This window comes from Malus domestica, chromosome 12 (genome assembly GCF_042453785.1).
Source record: "Malus domestica chromosome 12, GDT2T_hap1".
NCBI lineage: Eukaryota > Viridiplantae > Streptophyta > Magnoliopsida > Rosales > Rosaceae > Malus > Malus domestica.
In genome coordinates, this window is record NC_091672.1 from 3,199,191 (window position 1) to 3,218,907 (window position 19,717).

Here is a 19,717-nt window from a genome sequence, read left to right on the forward strand (position 1 = left end):
TATAAATAGATCACCACATTGGTGATCAAGACACTACGAGAGAAAAACAACTGATAATAATAATATTCACCACTTCCTTTGCAATCATTTTGTGTTGGTATAATATTTTGCAATTGCTTCGCTCCTCTCCCTAGCAAATGTTATCTCTCTAACTTTTGCCTATTTATAACACTCATTTACTTTTTATTATTTTTCTTTTAAATCCCCATAACTAATAACCGCTCGATTAATAAGCTAATCCTTAATCCAATCCTCTCCAAACCTACCAACATCAGTTTCTCTCCCCTCCCTTTATATATCAGACTTCCCTTCATCTTTCAATGCACATTTCCTCTCTCTCTCCCACACCCCCCCCCCCCCCCCACCACAAAACCTTCTTTATTATTAAGTATTACACTATATAAACATCCTAAGCCTGTTTCCTAATTCTCTCTGATCTGCAAAACTGCAAATTTTCTGTTCTAATGATGGATATTACAGCAATAAAGTTGCTTGTTGAAGTTATTTTTCTCGCTTGTTGTGTTTTTGCTATAAACAACATTACCGGAGTCGAAGCGTTGCACAATGTTTATCCCGAGTTTCAGTCTCTTGCCGCCGTTAAGGTGAAACAAATCCACAGAACTGCGTTTCACTTTCAACCTCCCAGAAACTGGATTAACGGTACTATATACTTACTTTGCTCTATTAATTTTTAGATTTTAGCATCATAAACCTTAATTACACTTTACAATGATCATGAAATTTGGTTTTATTTTTTTTCATCTGCATGCGGCTTTGATGAATTACTCTCTCATTTCCGAGGGATCGAGTTATGAGTGTTCGTTTTGGTCATTTTCTTTTGTTGTTCAGATTTTGATTTACCCTAATTCCTTTTTTATTCAAAGCAAATGATTATCCCAAGTTGAAATGCGTAAATAGTTACTTGCAATCACAGTCCGACGTAAATGATTGAAAGTAACTAATCACATTACGTGATTTATTTGTTCAAATTTTCTTTTGAAATGTATGCATGTATGATTATTTCCCTAACTGATATTTTTTGAGCATTGAGACGCGCAATTAGCACATAGCACTTGCCAAAAAAGAAGAAACCAAGCATGCGATTGTGCGACCATGTAAATATGTTGGGGGATTTGAGAGTGACGTTTACACTTTACAGGCATTTGAGCTCTAGGGTGTTTTTCCCTCCTCATTTTATGGCAATATAAAATTTTCCTTTTTAGTGAAAGAAAACTTGGATAGCTAGGCTCTCATCTCCTTTATGTAACAGTTTGAACCATCTTTGACCCAAAACACAAAAATAGTTTAAACCATCCATTTGATAAGCTTTTTAGGCATTTGGAACCAGATCAATAACTTGACCAAATAATTATTTTTCTGGCTTTATGTAAAAAAAATAAAATGGTACAACAGATCTGTCATATATACATATATATAGGCCTTTTATGCAAAGGAGAATGGAGATTAGGTGTGGCGGGGCACTCCACGTTGAACTTCAACGATCTGAACCGTCTATTTTGCAAGTCTCAATTCATAGATTATTCTGACAAAAATTTAATTCAATCTGAAATCATTTGCCTTCCTAATTATCAAGATAAAATTTCATTGTTTCTTACATAACAAATCATTCGTTAATTTATTTGATTCCAATTAGATGTCTTAAATATTTTCGATTTGGCTAATATTTTGTAATGATGATCTATGAGGTGCAACTTAAAAAATAGACGGTTCGGATCGTTAAAATTCAATGTGACGTGGACCCCACAACTAATCTCATTTTTATTAAAAAATGAAATCCCTTCTCTTAAAAGCTTTATATATATATCTTTTCTCTTTTATTTGAGATATCTTTATTTAATTAATTGACAGACTTGCGAGCAAAATGTTGATGATGACAGTTTATATCCATGGACCTCATAATCTTTGCGTGCATTCAACCTATTGCTTCTTGAACGGTACTGAGTGATCAACATCGGACTCGATAAAAATAGGGATGTGATATCCACATACCCCATTTTACTTCTCACATACTTTTTAAATTTTCGGCTGTCGGATCGGATGAATTGAAGAAGATCAACGGACAGAAATTATCAAGGGGTGTGTGAGAAGTAAAATGAGATGTGTGGATAGCACACCCCTAAAAATATTTTGATCCAAAAAGAACACATATGACAAAATATAATTAATAAAGAGGTGGTTTGTGTTTCTTTTCGGTGATTCATTTATGTGTCCTGGAAAATAGCCGATCTGGTCAGTTCAGAGCACAGGCTTCATGTGGTATTTCTAAAGTTCTGGTCTTTGTTGTAATTATTCTGTAAATTTTGACCCCACAAAGCAAAAAATATTCTAGATTTCACTTGATGTTCTAGATCTGCTCAGTCAGACTCATTATGTTTATTCTTTGTAAAGATCTGAAAACCCAGTTAAACTGCAGCATCACCATAAATACATAATGTTAGATATGAAATACATGTTGATGTGTGGTGTTATTAGTTGATATTCCGTTTGTAGAGTATATTAATGTAAAAACAAAAAGAATACACGTATTATCATTTAAATGGAATAGTAAATATACGTGACAATATTTTAAATACGTTGAAAATCTAGTCGTTGATGTTTTATTACAGTCACTGACATTTTAATTGTTTTACCTTTTTTCTTAAATTCCATGGCTGCCCACAAACGAAATAACACCAAAAGACCCCAATGGTGAGTTCTTCATACCTCCCAACTTGAAATTTCGCAACCCTTTTATTCAATTAACAATTGTTATTTTGATTAATTTCTTAATTTGTCCAGGACCCATGTATTTTGGTGGTCTGTACCACTTGTTCTATCAGTACAATCCTGAAGGGGCTGTGTGGGGCAACATTGTTTGGGCCCATTCAGTGTCCAAGGACCTCATCAATTGGGAAGCTCTTGAGCCAGCCATATACCCATCCAAGCCCTTTGACGTAAATGGGTGTTGGTCCGGATCCGCCACTGTTCTCCCGGGTAACAAGCCCATTATGCTATACACCGGCGTCGACTCCCAAAACCGGCAAGTCCAAAACTATGCTATCCCGAAAAATGCGTCGGACCCCTATCTCCGTAAATGGATTAAGCCCGATAACAACCCGCTTGTGATTCCGGACACAGGTATCAACGCCACTGCGTTCCGAGACCCGACAACGGCTTGGTGGGGAAATGGACATTGGAAGATGTTGGTGGGAGGCAAAAGGAAGCACAGAGGAATGGCCCATTTGTATAGGAGCAAGGATTTTGTGCATTGGGTGAAGGCCCATCATCCTCTCCACTCTGCTCCCCAAACGGGTATGTGGGAGTGCCCCGATTTTTACCCGGTTCCATTGGTTGGAAAATTAGGGTTGGACACATCAAAAGTTGGTGGAGATGTGAAACATGTGTTGAAAGTGAGCCTTGATGAGACTAGGTATGAGTACTACACAGTTGGAAAATATTTTCCTGAGAAGGATACGTATGTTCCTGATAAAGAATTGGTGGATGGCTGGAGTGGATTGAGATATGACTATGGTAACTTTTATGCATCCAAAACTTTCTTTGATCCTGCAAAGAAGAGGAGAATTCTGTGGGGTTGGGCTAATGAATCTGATACAGCTAGCAATGATGTTGCTAAGGGATGGGCCGGAATTCAGGTAATGGTTGCATAAACAAATATTTATATCGATTACATTGTTGATCATATTTACTAATCACATTGTTGATTGTTTTCTTTTATTAAAGTTGAAACGTACTCAAGTGATTTCACCTATGTAAGAGGTCTCGTCAGCAATGTGATTAGGAAATATGTCAGGCCTCTCGTTGATTTTGATTGGTAAAGGGTTTGCTTTTGTCAAGGAATATGTGCAAGTATTGAGATCTTTTGTTTGGGGTTTACTTGTACAGACAATTCCAAGGGATGTGTGGCTTAGTCCTGATGGTAAACAATTGCTACAATGGCCTGTTGTAGAATTAGAAACTTTACGAGGGAAAAAGGTGGGCATCAACAATCAAATTCTCCAACAGGGATCTCATGTTGAAGTCAAAGGACTAACTGCTGCTCAGGTCTAGAATTTTTTATTTTTTTTTTATTTTTATAATTTGTGCAACTCGTTTTTTGAACATGTTGATGAATCCTCTTTCAGGCTGATGTTGAAGTTATTTTCTCACTTCCGAGTTTGGCCAAGGCTGAAGAATTTAACCCTAGCTGGAGTAACCTTGATGCCCAAACACTATGTGGTAAAAAGGGTTCAAAAATCCAAGGTGGAATTGGTCCTTTTGGACTCTTGACATTAGCTTCAGAAAACCTAGAGGAATTCACTCCTGTCTTCTTTAGGGTTTTCAAAGCTAAAGGCAGACACGTAGTTCTCATGTGCTCTGAAGCAACAAGGTATGTGTCTTTGATTTGCCCAAGTTCTTTCTCATTTTGGTTACAAAGGAGTGTTTTCGAACCATGTATCTCTAGCCTACTTCTGCTCATCACCCTAACCACTCTTATTAACTGGCTAACCCCACTAGCTTTTTGTTTAGGCACTATCTAACCACCATGCAATTCTTAACTTGGTCCTTTTTTGTTGGGAAACATTGTGATTAATTTTTGGTATTGTTTTTCCATTTTTGTTTGGGACAGTTCATCTTTGCAGGACAACCTGTACAGACCATCATTTGCTGGCTTTGTAGATGTAGATTTATCTCACTCTAAGAAGCTTTCCCTCAGGAGTTTGGTAAGTACCTAATTGGAATAATTTCTTTTACAATCTGTAACTCTTTTATTTATTTAATCAAATGGATATAATTAATCACTAATTATTGTTTTTCATTTTGGTCTTTAACTACAGATTGATCATTCTGTTGTTGAAAGTTACGGAGCTGGAGGGAAAACATGCATCACATCTAGGGTTTACCCGACTCTAGCGGTAAACAACGGTGCTCACTTGTATGTGTTCAACAATGGGACTCAGCCTGTTACTGCGGAGAGTCTCAATGCATGGAGTATGAATGCTCCTACGATGAACAAGCAGATTTAGGGTGTAGAGAGAAGAGAATATGATTAGAATATTGTAAATGCTTTGTTTAAATAATGTAGTCTGAGAGCTAGGGAATAATGAAGGATCTATCAGTCATGGAGTTGCTGTCGCTGATGCTTTAGGTTTTACTGGTACTTGTAGACATTTTATCATAAAAAATTATTTTATATTTAATTAAAGTGCACACCTTCTATCAAATGTCCTCAAATTAAGAAATTAAGGATATAGAGAAGAGATTTAGCCTAAATGTCAGAGTGCCTAATTAAGGTGATAGTTTGGATTGAAAGCCAGACTGATTATTTTAAGACAGTATAGGAGGTTTTAAGACAGTATAGGATGCGATCATACCAACTCACATGCACCGGATCCCATCAGAACTCCGAAGTTAAGCGAGTTTGGGCGAGAGTAGTACTAGGATGGGTGACCTCCTGGGAAGTCCTCGTGTTGCATCCCCCCCACCTCTTTAGAGGTCGCACTTGGTGCGATGGCAAGTGCCTTCGCCCATGAGCGGTAGGTCTCGGGTTCGAGACTTGGGAGCAGCCTCTCCATAAATGGGGGTAAGGCTAGCCGACATTCACCTCTCCCAGACCCTGCTTAAAGCGGGAGCCTTGTGCACTGGGTACGACCTTTTTATAGGAGGTTTTGTGAACTTGTAATCCAATGTGCGACGCAACTAATTAATCCACATCGATAACCCTGTTAATTTTCAAGACAGAAATTAATCTGATATACTTTGCATTATTTTGCTTAAAATGTAGTGACACCATTGTTGACAAAGACATCTAAAAGACTACCTCTCATCTAAAACATCCAAATTTAACAGAATATCCATTAGAAAGGGTAATCCAGGTCCACCGTTGCACATCCCTAGTTTTGATGGTTGTGATTCCTGTTACAAGATCTTAGATTTCCATATATGTTAATTCTTACATTATCTTATACTAATTATTTCATAAAGCAACCAATAAAAAAATTTATATAGGCATCCTACTTTTTGTGGCAACTACGAAAACAATTGACATAAATATAACTAGTTATATGTTGGTGTGTAACCCTTTAGCTGAAGCTTGGCAGAAAGGATCATGTTTTATGTTTTGTTTCAGCTTGAATGTGAGCCATTGGATCATAGTCCACATGGCATTTTAATCATGTTTCTAGTCTAAGTAATAGAATAAGTCATGTGGCATCATCTCATAGGATGATTGCAATGAATGACTAAGATTGTAGTGTATGTTAGAGAGTGAAGGATCTCCATTCCTTTCTTCATATAACGGTTAGAATGCATTTTGTAGAAGTGTGGATGAAAATTTGAAGAGACATGTTCTTTGCAGCTCCTTCTCTCTAAAACTCTATCCACCATTGAAACACATATAGAACACACACAGAAGCACTAACATGGTATCAGAGCCTGGTTTCATCGTCTAATCTGGGCGTGAAATCTGTGCGATTGAGCTACATCTTTGAGCTTCAATCGAATCTGGAAATTGTGATTCCTTGTATCCAAGTCTAATATGGCTGGGTCCGGCAATGTCGAGCTTAGAGCTCCGGTCTTCAATGGAGAGAACTATAAATTTTGGAGGATTCGTGTGACAACTATACTGAAATCGTATGGTTTGTGGGAGCTGGTAGAAAATGGGTTTGAACCTCCAGATCCGAAGTCTGGAAAAGCTGTGGTTGACGAGACGAAGAAGGAGACGACGGATGAAGTGTCATTCAGTGAGATTTTGATGAAGGATGCTCGTGCGCTTGGAATGATACAAGGTGTAGTCTCGGATCAGATCTTTCCCAGAATCGTGAATGAAGAGACATCCAAAGGAGCTTGGGATGTTCTGAATGGTGAATTCCGAGGAGATAAACAAGTAAGAAATGTAAAATTGCAAGGTTTATGTAGAGATTTTGAATATACTCGTATGAAGGATAGTGAATCATTATCTGTGTATCTATCTCGATTGTTTGATATCATTAATCAAATGAAAAGTTATGGAGAAGAACTATCTAGGGAGAGAATTGTGTAGAAATTACTTATTAGTCTTCCGAAAACATATGATGCAATTTGTTCTGTAATTGAGCATTATAGAGATCTTGACACTATTGAGGTTCAAGAAGTTGTAGCGTCTCTAAAAGGATTCGAACAGAGGCTTGATTTACATACTGAGTCTTCGACTGAGAGGGCATTTGCAAGTTTAAATGTAGCATCTAAGGGTGTCAAAAGTTGTGGATTTTCTGGGAATCAGAGGTCTCAAGAGAATTGGAAGTCAAGGGGAAAAAGTTGGGATCATAAACCAAACTTTGTTCAGAAGCAGTGTAACACTCAAAGGAGTTGAGATCATAAACCTAATTATTCTCAGAGACAGAATAATACTCAAAGGAACTGGGATCATAGGCCTAATTATGCTCAGAAGCAAAACAACGTTCAGGGTGATTGTAAGTGGTGTGACAGGTTGCACTATGGGAAGTGTTGGTATGAAGGTAAACCAAAGTGTACAGGCTGTGGTAAGCCATGCCATTCTATAAGAGACTGTCATGAGAATAAAGGAGTGCAGAATTATGTAAAGCAGATGGGAGAAACATGATCATTGTTTTATGCCTGCAATGCAGTGACTGATGTGAAAGTAAATAACTCATGGTACATTGATAGTGGTTGTAGTAACCACATGACAGGAGATGAGAGATTATTAGTCAATGTTCAAAAGGATTTGAGCTCCAAAGTAAAGATGGGAACTGGAGAAATTTGTCAAGTGGCAAGAAAGGGAACCTTGGTGATTGAAACTAAATTGGGAAGAAAACATATACAAGAAGTAATGCTTGTTCCTGGACTGGAGGAAAACCTTCTCAGTGTAGGAAAAATGATGGAAAACGGTTATTATTTGTTGTTTGGAGGCGATGTAGTTAATATTTTTGATGGTTCACTGGATAATTTAGTAGTGAGGGTGCATATGACCAACAATAGATGTTTCCCTTTGACAATGTTGCCTGCAACACAGTATGCACTAAGAGCAGGTGTCACACATTGCTCTCAGATATGGCATAAGAGATTGGGTCATTTAAATGAAAGAAGTCTCAAGGTACTTGAAGAACAGGGGCTGGTGCATGGATTGCCTAAATTAGAAATGTCTCAAAGTGTGTGTGAAGGCTGCATGTTGGGTAAACAACACAGGGACTCATTCCCTTCTCAATCGACTTGGAGAGCTAAAAATCCACTGGAGTTGATTCATACAAATATATGTGGTCCAATGCAAGTAGAGTCTCATTCTGGAAACAAATACTTCTTGTTGTTTACAGATGACTGCACAAGGATGTCATGGGTGTATTTTTTGAGAAACAAGTCTGATACGTTTGAATGTTTCAAAAAATTCAAGGCAATGACTGAGTTACAATGTGGATGTAAGGTTAAATGTCTCAGGAGTGATCGAGGGGGAGAATTCCTTTCTGCAGGGTTTGACAGATACTGTAATGGACAAGGAATTCAGAGACAATTGACTATGGCCTACACTCTTCAACAAAATGGAGTGTCGGAAAGAAAGAATATGACTGTGGTGGACATGGCAAAGTCAATGCTACATGAGAAAAACCTTCCATATGCATTTTGGGCAGAAGCAGTGAATACTGCAGTCTATTTGATCAATAGGTGTCCTACCAAAACTTTGAAGAAGTCAACCCCATTTGAAGCTTACAGTGGCAGAAAACCTGGAATAGCTCATTTGAAGATATTTGGCTCACTGTGCTATGTGCATATACCTTCCAATCTCAGACATAAATTGGAAGAAAACAGTCACAAGTGTATCTTTGTTGGCTATGGTTCAAGTGAGAAGGGCTACAGATTGTTAGAACCCATTTCAAGGAAGATTGTTCTCTCAAGGGATGTCACATTTGATGAGAATAAATCTTAGGATTGGAACTGCAATATAAATACTGGAGTGACATTTCCAGTTATCACTGAACATAAGAATGCTACTGAAATCTGTGAGATTGATGAAAATTCTCAGTTTGAAGAATATACTGTTTCTCAAAGTGAGAACGTGTCTGAGAGATCTTCAACTTATGATGATACACCTAAAAAATGGAGAAGTATCAATGAAATCATGGCTCAATGCAACATGTGTGTTATTGAACCAGAAAGTTATGAGGATGCAGCTAAGGATGACTCATGGAGGAGTGTAATGAAAACTGAATTGGACATGATTGAGAAGAACAACACTTGGCAGCTTGTTGAGAGACCATATGACAAGCTTGTTATTGGTGTTAAATGGGTCTATAAGACCAAACTTAATCTGGATGGTACTGTGCAGAAGAATAAGGCTCGGCTGGTGGCTAAAGGCTATTCACAAAAGCCCGGAATCGACTATAATGAAACTTTTGCCCCTGTGGCAAGGTTGGATACGATTAGAACCTTGATTGCCCTTGCTGCACAGAAGAAATGGAACTTGTATCAATTAGATGTAAAGTCTGCATTTCTCAATGGGGTACTGAAAGAAGAAGTGTATGTTGAGCAACCTCAAGGTTTTGTGAAGGAAAGTGAAGAAACAAAGGTGTACAAGTTGAACAAGGCTCTATATGGTTTGAAACAGGCACCAAGAGCCTGGTATGATGAGATTAATGCATATTTCAATAGTGCAGGGTTTGAGAAGAGTTCAAGTGAGGCAACTTTGTATGTTAAGACAAGTAAGGACTCAGGTATCATTACTGTCTCTCTATATGTAGATGACATTGTATATACTGGTAGTAGTCCACAAATGCTTGAAGAATTTAGAAATGACATGATGAAACACTATGAGATGACTGATTTAGGCTTATTACATCATTTTCTTGGAATAGGTGTGCTGCAAACTGAGAACAGCATTTTTATACACCAAAAGAAATATGCACATAAACTAATTGAGAAGTTTGGTCTGAAAGAATGCAAATCAGTTGCTACTCCACTTGCAATGAATGAGAGGTTGAGCAAAGTTGATGGAAGTGAAGCTGCGGATGAAGGGGAGTATAGGCAGCTTGTTGGAAGTATGCTCTATTTAACTGCAACTAGACCTGATGTGATGTTTGCAACAAGTCTATTGGCAAGGTTCATGCATAATCCCACTAAGAAACATATGGGAACAGCTAAGAGGGTACTGAGATACATCCAGGGAACAATCAACTTTGGTATTGTCTTTGAAAGGGGAAAAACTATTACCCTAATTGGCTATTGTGATAGTGATTGGGCTGGAAGTGAGGATGATATGAGAAGTACTTCAGGGTATGCATTCACACTAGGATCTGGTATGTTCTCATGGGCTTCAATCAAACAAAACACTGTGGCACTATCTACTGCAGAAGCAGAATATGTTAGTGCGGCAGAAGCTACATCACAAGCAAAGTGGCTGAGATTTGTTCTAGAAGACTTTGGAGAAGAACAAGTGGAAGGAACTCATATCTTGTGTGATAATACATCAACCATTGCTATGGCAAAGAATCCAGTCTTTCATCAAAAGACAAGACACATCAACAGGAAGTTCCACTTCATCCGAGAAGCAATTCAAGCCAAAGAAATTGAGTTGGTGTACTGCAGGACAGAGGAGCAGATTGCAGATATCCTTACTAAGGCTTTGCCTAAAGATCGATTTGTGTATCTAAGGGAGCTACTTGGAGTTAAATCAGCCAAAGGGTTAGAAGGGAGTGTTGGTGTGTAACCCTTTAGCTGAAGCTTGGCAGAAAGGATCATGTTTTATGTTTTGTTTCAGCTTGAATGTAAGCCATTGGATCATAGTCCACATGGCATTTTAATCATGTTTCTAGTCTAAGTAATAGAATAAGTCATGTGGCATCATCTCATAGGATGATTGCAATGAATGGCTAAGATTGTAGTGTATGTTAGAGAGTGAATGATCTCCCTTCCTTTCTTCATATAACGGTTAGAATGCATTTTGTAGAAGTGTGGATGAAAATTTGAAGAGACATGTTCTTTGCAGCTTCTTCTCTCTAAAACTCTCTCCACCATTGAAACACATATAGAACACACACAGAAGCACTAACATTATATGCCCATACGTTGTACTTGTGTAATTAAATTTGCTATTATTTATTATAAAAATATTTACGTCACTTTTTTTTTTAAGAAAAAGAAAACTAAAAAAAAAAGAAATAAAATTGGGCATGGAACTTGGAAGAAGGGGTGAGAGAGTTGATGAAGTGGGAGACGTGGGTTTGGAAAACGTTCTTAATTTTTATTTAGTTTTTAAATAGGGTGTGTTGTGATTACCTGTCTGTGAGGTTTGTGTAAAAAATAACAAAATTTGTGTTGTATGTAATTACTAAATTGTCCATGTATTTTATTTTTGTTTAGTTTTGATGGGAGGGTTAGAATAATAATTTTGTAGAGTTTTGATTGACAAATAGGGTCCTTTAATGGGTAATTTAGATTAATTAGATATTAGCGTTTGGAAATAATAAAATAAAAATAGAACAAAGAAAACGATTAAAAACAAATAGTACCAAATTAACGAATGCTCCCCCCATTTCTATATTGTTAAAACAGTTGACACTAGCGTTTCAAAATAATAAAATAAAGTCAACGATTAAAAATAAATAGCACCAAATTAACGAATGCGCAACCGCTTTTATATATACTGTTTAGATGAAAGAAAGGGAAACGCAGAAATAAGTTGTTGGATCGGATAAAATGCACAAGTCTATCAATTCTACTCACAAAATGGCAGCCAAAATTGATGCAACATCGGGATCATACGACCGCATGAAAGAAGTGAAAGAATTCGACGATTCGAAGATGGGAGTCAAAGGCCTCTCCGATTCAGGCATCACTGTCATCCCTCAAATTTTTGTCCACGACCCTCAAACCTTATCAGACCTCAAACCCTCATCCAAAAACACCACCACCACCATTCCCACCATCGACCTTTCTCACATCAACTCAGCCGCCCACCGCCCCAAAATCGTTGACCAAGTGAAATCCGCCTCCAAAACCTTTGGCTTCTTCCAAGTCACCAACCATGGGGTGCCCGTCTCCGTTTTGGATGAAACGATCACCGCTGTCAAAGCGTTCCACGAGCTGCCGCAGGAGGACAGAGCCAAGTACTACAAGCGAAATGAAGGAAAGGGAGTCATGTACGCTAGCAATGCCGACTTGTACCGCACATCAGCCGCCAGCTGGCGTGATTCGCTACAAGTGTGGATGAGCCCGGAGAGGGGCAAGGCCGAGGAGGTACCTGAGGCGTGTCGGGAAGAGTTGTTTGCATGGATCTGCATGCAACCAAGGTGGCGGATGACGTGTTTGAGTTGCTTTCGGAAGGGTTAGGGTTGGAGGGAAAGAGATTTAAGGAGTTAACGTTTTCGGAAAACAGGTTTCTGGTGGGGCATTGCTATCCTTATTGTCCCCAGCCTGATCGGACCATTGGGATTACGGCGCATACCTATGTTACGGCTCTGACGGTTCTGTTGCGGAACCATGTACCTGGGTTGCAAGTTAGGCATGAGAATGAGTGGCTGGATGTGAAGACTGTGCCCGGAGGTTTGATTATTAACGTTGGAGACTTGCTTCAGGTAAATCCAACATGACAATAATATCATATTCATATTTTCTCCTGCATGAACTGGTTATTTTAAGGGGAGGGATCTCCATTTTTGTTTTTAAATGATGATTAGTTGTGGGACTCATTCCACACCGAATTTTAACGATCCAAACTGTCTATTTTGCAAGTATCTATTTATAGATCATCCTTACAAAAACTCAATTAAATCCGAAATGATTGCCTATTTTATTGTTATAATGAATTTTCTATGTTTCTTAGAATATAATGTTTGTTAATTTTTTTTTAGCTCAACTAGATGTATGTATATTGCCAATTTGGTTAATATTTTGTAAAGATGATCTATGAGATGCAACTTGAAAATGGATTAGTTGTGGGACCTTTAAGGGGAGGCATCTATGAGGTCTAACTTGAAAAATAGATCCAATTAGGATCGTTTGAAGTTCGATTTGGTATAGGTCCCACAACTAAACCCCATCTTTTGAGAAAAATGGAGATTCCTTCCCTTAAAGACTCTGTATGTGTATGTGTGTTTGTGTGTGTAGTTTGTGATATCCTCTAAATTTACTTTCTATCATATAACTTATCAAATATCTGATAAGGTAGGTTCTAAGAGTAATATCCAAAATGGGTATTCTTTGCATGTACGTTATTGGAAATTGGAATAAAAATATGCATCGAGGATACAGTATAGATTTTTCTATTTTCACTTAGACAAAAATTAGTTAGTGTCATGCGGAAAAATGAAAAACATTGTGGAGTTTCTATTTTCATTTTTCTGTTTTGTTTTATAGAAGTTAAGTTGATATACTAAGTCAAGTGGAGATCCATATTAATGCAGTCAATATTAAAAATATATATATATATATATATATATAATGATTTCTTTTAATGAATATCGTACCGTTTTTCAAAACAAAAAATAAACGTTATTTAAAATTTTCTCTTGTTTTTTCATTTAATAAAGGTGCGTGATCAATGATGTCTATCTTAAGAGTTGAGATTTATAATATTATGACCATACTTTTAAGAAAAAAATTTGTTAAAAAAAGGCACGAATCAACGACTCTAGTTAGTTGACTTCAAATTTTTAATGACCATACTTTGTCTTTATATCGATTGTTTATTTCTTTTTTCTTTACATCGACTATATATTTTTGCGTCCAATCAGGATTAATTAATACTTTAATTATTGTTTTTTGTGTGAGGGTTTAGATCATCTCCAATGGGGAGTATAAAAGTGTGCAGCACAGGGTGTTGGCCAACTCATGGAAAGAAGCTCTAATCTCTGTTGTGATGTTTTTTTACCATACCAAATGGAGAGAAGATAATTACTATGGACCTCTTCCTGAGCTTTTGTCACCAGAGAAACCACCAATCTATCGAGACTTCACTAAACATGAACTACTTGAAAATTACTATAGCAAAGGATTAGATAGCAAATCTTTCATTGACAAAGTCACAATAAAAAACTGAGAGATGGGTTAATCTCTTTCCACCATGTTTTTAGTATACAAGAGTGATGCTAGGGAGAAAAAATATGAATACCTCTGGGTATTTTCATATGTATTTGATTCGTTTGCAACATGCTTTTGAATTCGTCAGCTGCTTATAAGACTTGTGCGACAATCATGGGAATAGGACCTCATTGGAATCTCTAACGACGAATAATACATAGGTTATTCTAATGTTGTTCTTTGAATTATGTTATTATGTTATTGTGTTTTTTTTTTTTTTTGAGTGAAATGATAGCGTTATAGTTAAATGTTAGATTAGCCACTGACGGAGTTCAAACCACGCCGTCATGCAAGAGCACAACACTTTTCCACCACTGTGGTAAAGGGTCACTTGATGTTATTGTGTTTTTTAGTTCCTCTGTTCATTGTATATCATACTTTTAAATTAAATTCTTCTGATTTGTGCATTTGTACGTTCTTTTCAAGTACATTCAATTTTCGTGAATGTATGGATATGTAACGGAAATACTAAGAATTCGTATACTTTGAAAGATATGTTAAATTTATTTTAGAGAACTTTATTACAAATTTTTGTATTTTTTGTATTTTTTTATGTTTTAGTATACAAATTGTTGTATATTTTATATAGCTCTTTAGAAGTCTTAATTAATTTTTGGGTAAAAGACTGTTTACTACCCTCATATTTCGTGGTTTTCAACATTTAGTACATCAAGTTTTTTTCGTCTCAGATTCATACCTAAAGTGTAAATTTTGGGACAATCTCATACATCCGTTAGTCAAACTGTTAAATCTGCTGTTAATTGTAACGTAGCGCCCATGTGGACAATGACTGGGCGCCACGTGTCATCCACGTTTTTTTTTTCTTCTTCTTCTTCTTCTTCTTCTTCTTCTTCTTCTTCTTCTTCTTCTTCTTCTTCTTCTTCTTCTTCTTCTTCTTCTTCTTCTTCTTCTTCTTCTTCTTCTTCTTCTTCTTCTTCTTCTTCTTCTTCTTCTTCTTCTTCTTCTTCTTCTTCTTCTTCTTCTTCTTCTTCTTCTTCTTCTTCTTCTTCTTCTTCTTCTTCTTCTTCTTCTTCTTCTTCTTCTTCTTCTTCTTCTTCTTCTTCTTCTTCTTCTTCTTCTTCTTCTTCTTCTTCTTCTTCCTCCAACTGAAACTTTTTCTTCTTCTTCTTCTTCCTCCGACTGCAACTTTTTTTTTTCTTCCCCCTTCTTCTCCTTCTTCTCCTTCTTCCTTCCCCTTCTTCTCCTTCTTCCTTCTTCTTCCTTCTCCTTCAAAAGTTTGATTTTGTGAACTAAAGCAACTCACTAGTAGAAAAAACTATTTGCGCGACCAAACTTTAGGCGACGACGCATTTTTCATCGCCTAAGTTCTCTATGGGTGACAAATTAAGGGATTCGTCGCGCCAAATCGTCATGGCAAAAAGATAATAATAAAACTTCAGGCGGCGAAAAATTTCATCAGGCAACAGATGTTTACACGACGAACTATATATTTCGTTGCACAATTTCTGAAGAAAAAAAACACGGTAAACAGAATTCTTCGTCACACAAAGTCTCTAAAATGGTTGGTGAGACAATAATGGTGAAAAATTAAATGGGAACTTAAGGGTTCACAAAGGAGGAGGAGGAGGAAGAAGAAGAATTGGCCCCGTGCGGGGTGGGGGGGGGTGGGGTTGGCCTACAAAACCATTTTTAAGATATAAAGAGTGTGGGGTGTATGTTGACAGTTGAAGTGTGGGGTGTGAAGATATTATGAAAAAGTGCGGGGTGTATTAAAATAAATTTTAATTGAAAAAGCAAATGTGGGCGTATGGCCACGGGCAGGGCGGAATTTTTCGTAGCCTCTCCGGACCTGAAAGGAGCAGATAACCACGTCTTACCACCAGTTGTGCCTCTTTTTTAAGAAAAAAAAAGTATGTGGGGTTATATAAAACAAGCCAATGAAAAAATTAATTAAAATAAGGGAGTTTTAACGAAACGCTCTAGGTACTATTCACTTTAACGAAAAATGACAATTTTACTCTAAAAAGTTGCTTTTGGTACTATTCACTTACAGCACATTTTTGTCATTTTGATTAAAACTTAAAGTTTTCAAACCCTTTTCATTAGTTTTCCTTTAAAATAATGGTGGCTTGCAAACAAAGGAAAAAAATTGTGCTTAGGCAAGAAACAGAGAATATGATCAACTAATATTATTATAGACTATAGTTTCGAATCTTTGATGCAAAAAACTAAAGGCTTTGTATTTCTTGGATTAAAGTTAACTTGTAACCAATACAATTACAAATTCAAGTTGATAGTGGTATTATAAAATTGATTGTAAAGATTTATAGGAAGAAACAATTTCAGAATAGCCCCAATCCTAGAGAAGTGTTTCGAACCATGAATCTCTACCCTACCTCTCATCACCCTAACCACTCTCATTAGCTGGCCAACCCCAGTGGCTTTTTGCCTAAGCAGTATCTAATCACCATGGAATTGTTAATTTCGTTCTTCTTTTCTTGGGAAACCTTATAATTAACTTTTGGGATTGTTCTTCGATTTTTTTAGGCTTTTTAGCCAAAATGGTCATTGAGATTTGTATAACTCATCATTTTGATCCCTAAGATTTGAAATTGATAGAATTGATCCTTGAGTTTGTCCACAATCAATCATTTTGGTCATTCCATATAAAATCTCCATAAAATAAAGATAAAATGACAAAAAATACCCTCAATTTTTGTCAAATCATTTTGGCCTATTGTTTATTATATTGAGGGTAATTTTGTTATTTTGATTCTTATTTAACATAATTTTTCACTGAATGACCAAAATGATTGATGGTAGACAATCTCAGGAACCTCTTCTATCGATTTTAAATCTCATGAACCAAAGTCAGGAGTTAGGCAACTTTCAAGGACCATTTTGACTGAAAAGCTATTTTTTAAGGTGATAGTCGGGATTGGAAGTCAGATTGATTCTTTTTAAGGGTTTCATCATTACGTCAACAATGTCAAAAGAGGATAGGCATGTGAAGACGGAATATATCTTGGGAAATGATAAACACACACTTTTTATAGCTTCCTACATACCTTTGGCTAATCATGTCCGTTGTTTTCGTTTGATTAATTCAATCCGATGGCCTGGAACAAAGAGGGATGTGAGAAAAACTATAAAAGTTGTGTGAAAATCAGCTCCCTATATCTTAGCTGGGTAAACCACTTGAAAGAAACCCGATGAGGAAAAAGAGACGATGGCCTTGAAGAAGCTTCTCAGTTAGATAGGCCACGAACTTGCAAACTATAGCGTGCAATCCAATGTGCGACGTTCTCGACACTTCCAATCCAATCCACATCATTAACCCTGTTAATTTTCAAGACAGAGAAATCTGACATAATGCTACCGCACTTGAAGTTGAAAAGGTTGTCAAAACTGAAACTGCACAAAAATGACTAAACTGCAGGATCAAAAGTAAATCTTTTCCTTTGCATTAATTATTTAATTGAAATTTAGTTCTATTTGACTTGATGTATTTTTTATGTTTCGAAAATTTTTAATTTTTTAATCGAATTGAAATGCATGAGATAGCTAGGTGAATGTTTAGAAGTTAAAAACCCTTGAAATATTGAACAGTTTTTTATTTGTATGTTGAATAGGCTCAAACCGCCCGAATCAAACTGAATCAAACAAATTAACAATGGTTTAGGTTGGTTTGGTTTGGTTCCATGGTGATATTGGTCAAAATTGAACTATACCGAACCCTTGAAAACTAGTTAGTTCATTTATGTTGTGGTGTCAAACTGATCTGCGCCCATCCCTAAACTACACTAGCTCATATAAACCTCACCACAACACTCGCTTTTTAACTAACAGCTAACAAACCATATTATTAACTAATGCTGAGAACCTGAGATGGACAGCTGACATGGCATATTCCTATTTTACTCAACGGGCGCCAACTGGCACAACACGCTGCAAGTGTGGATGGAATCCTCTTTGTAAGGATCCCGGAGATCTTCCAATTACATCTGTTCATCGTACATCATGTGGTCAGTTTTTATCAAGTACTATTTATATTTAATTTTAAATAAATAAATTTACAATGATTTCTAGTCACACGATATATGATGAACTAATATGATTGGAGGATCTCCGTGATCCTCACAAAGAGGATCCTTATTCGTGTGGATGAGCTCGAAGAGGCCAAGGCAGAACAAATACCTGAGGTGTGTAGGGAAGAGGTCATATTACATGGGATTTGCATGCAACCAAGGGGGCGGAGACGTGGTGGAGATGATTTCGGAAGGGTTAGGATTGGGGGGAAAGAGGTTTAAGCAGTTAACTTTTTCGGATGAGAGGGCGCTTTTTGGGCATTTCTAAACCCTAAATCCTGAATCCTGAATATCAACGTTGGATATTTGCTTCAAGTAAATCAATCGTGACAATATATGTTCAATTTTTTTTTCCTCCTTTTGTTGCACAACTATATAAATCTAGTGATATTAATTACTTCTGATCCACTCTCTACATTATAACATGTTATACATATATGATAAGATACGTAGTATAGTACTACATATAAGAAATTTTTATATTTACGCGGGAATAGTACTTTTCACATGTACTTTTTCAAGTGTTATAACATGACTAGAAAATATGGGTGACGTGTCTGACTTCTAAAGCTTACTAATAAAATAAATAAATACACTGGTTATAATGTAAGTGCAATATAAGCAACACTTGTTTAAAAAAATCCCTCATGATACATCCTTGACATTTAGACGTTTGCGTTGTAAATTATAATTAGTTGCATTTGCCACGTAGTGCCCGTAATAGCACTTTTTCATTAAACGTTGCTTTCTCCTCTTAATTTTATGAGAAATTCTAAGAAGATTCTATCGAAAGTGGAGCTCTCTATAAATTCTCTGTCACCTTATCTTTTTGACACAATTCTCATGTCAACATCATAAATATTGTGCCAAAAAAAATCAGGTGGCGGAGAGTTCAATAAGAGTCTCACTTTAAGATAGTCTCCTTAACAAGATAACATGATTTTTGTCCTACATCATGTTCTTTGACATAAATTTGTCGTTCAAACTTCTATTGATTCCTTTCGATATTTAAACATCATGACTTCATATTGCTTTTGTCCTAGATTTCTATAATTACAGTCGTAGTGCTACGTACATGGCTACAAATATTTTTGTGCCGCACACGGATCATTGAGCTTAATTATCACTTTTTTTCATGACAGGATGGCTCTTGAGAGTCACCAGGTTTGCTTGATCCCTCACAGGACCAGCCCGCAGAACTTCTTACCTACACAAGCCACACGCCACTTGCTTAATTATGTGTCAGTGGTAGCTAAAGTTTTGTAGATTACATACCTATGCACATAGCAGAATTGGTTACGATGTTGAAGAAATCACTCGGTGACCAATAATTTGGTCGCTAAAACCTGTTTAGGAGCCATATTTGACCATTTGATTGATCAGTAAAGACCTTTTTTTGTCCTGAATTATGTGAACTTGCCCGTCCTGGGCCGTCCAGTGTCCGAGGAGTTATTGAGGCCCATAATTCTGATATTATTTACTTGACTTGTTCTTAAGTATTTAATCAGGAATTACTGTTAGATTCTTACTAAACCTTTTCATGATGTAATCCTGTATATATAATATATTACACGTTTACACTGCCACAATTATTGAGAATTTACAAT

General features: G+C 36.7%; 1 protein-coding gene, 1 non-coding gene and 1 pseudogene across 2 annotated transcripts; all 3 read left to right on the forward strand.

The window, feature by feature from the left end:
* Nucleotides 1–328: 328 nt before the first annotated feature.
* On the forward strand, nucleotides 329–5,222 carry LOC103449473 (beta-fructofuranosidase, insoluble isoenzyme 1-like). Its single transcript, XM_008388796.3, has 7 exons — nucleotides 329–660; nucleotides 2,701–2,709; nucleotides 2,800–3,653; nucleotides 3,904–4,062; nucleotides 4,143–4,387; nucleotides 4,628–4,721; nucleotides 4,836–5,222. The coding sequence occupies exons 1-7, from the start codon at nucleotides 465–467 to the stop codon at nucleotides 5,022–5,024; spliced, it is 1,746 nt and encodes a 581-aa protein (XP_008387018.2). The 5' UTR covers nucleotides 329–464; the 3' UTR covers nucleotides 5,025–5,222.
* Nucleotides 5,223–5,358: 136 nt separating this feature from the next.
* On the forward strand, nucleotides 5,359–5,477 carry LOC114820247 (5S ribosomal RNA). Its single transcript, XR_003767741.1, has one exon. It is a non-coding gene; the product is annotated as a 5S ribosomal RNA (ribosomal RNA).
* Nucleotides 5,478–11,652: 6,175 nt separating this feature from the next.
* Nucleotides 11,653–14,232, forward strand: LOC103413517 (1-aminocyclopropane-1-carboxylate oxidase homolog 4-like; annotated as a pseudogene).
* The last annotated feature ends 5,485 nt before the right edge of the window (nucleotides 14,233–19,717 follow it).

Excerpts from the sequence above, each read along its gene's own strand:
- LOC103449473 (XM_008388796.3), top strand. The coding sequence starts at position 465 with ATGATGGATATTACAGCAATAAAGTTGCTTGTTGAAGTTATTTTTCTC. Across the intron at positions 4,063-4,142 it reads AAGGACTAACTGCTGCTCAG|GCTGATGTTGAAGTTATTTT; the intron begins GTCTAGAATTTT and ends ATCCTCTTTCAG. Across the intron at positions 4,722-4,835 it reads AGCTTTCCCTCAGGAGTTTG|ATTGATCATTCTGTTGTTGA; the intron begins GTAAGTACCTAA and ends CTTTAACTACAG.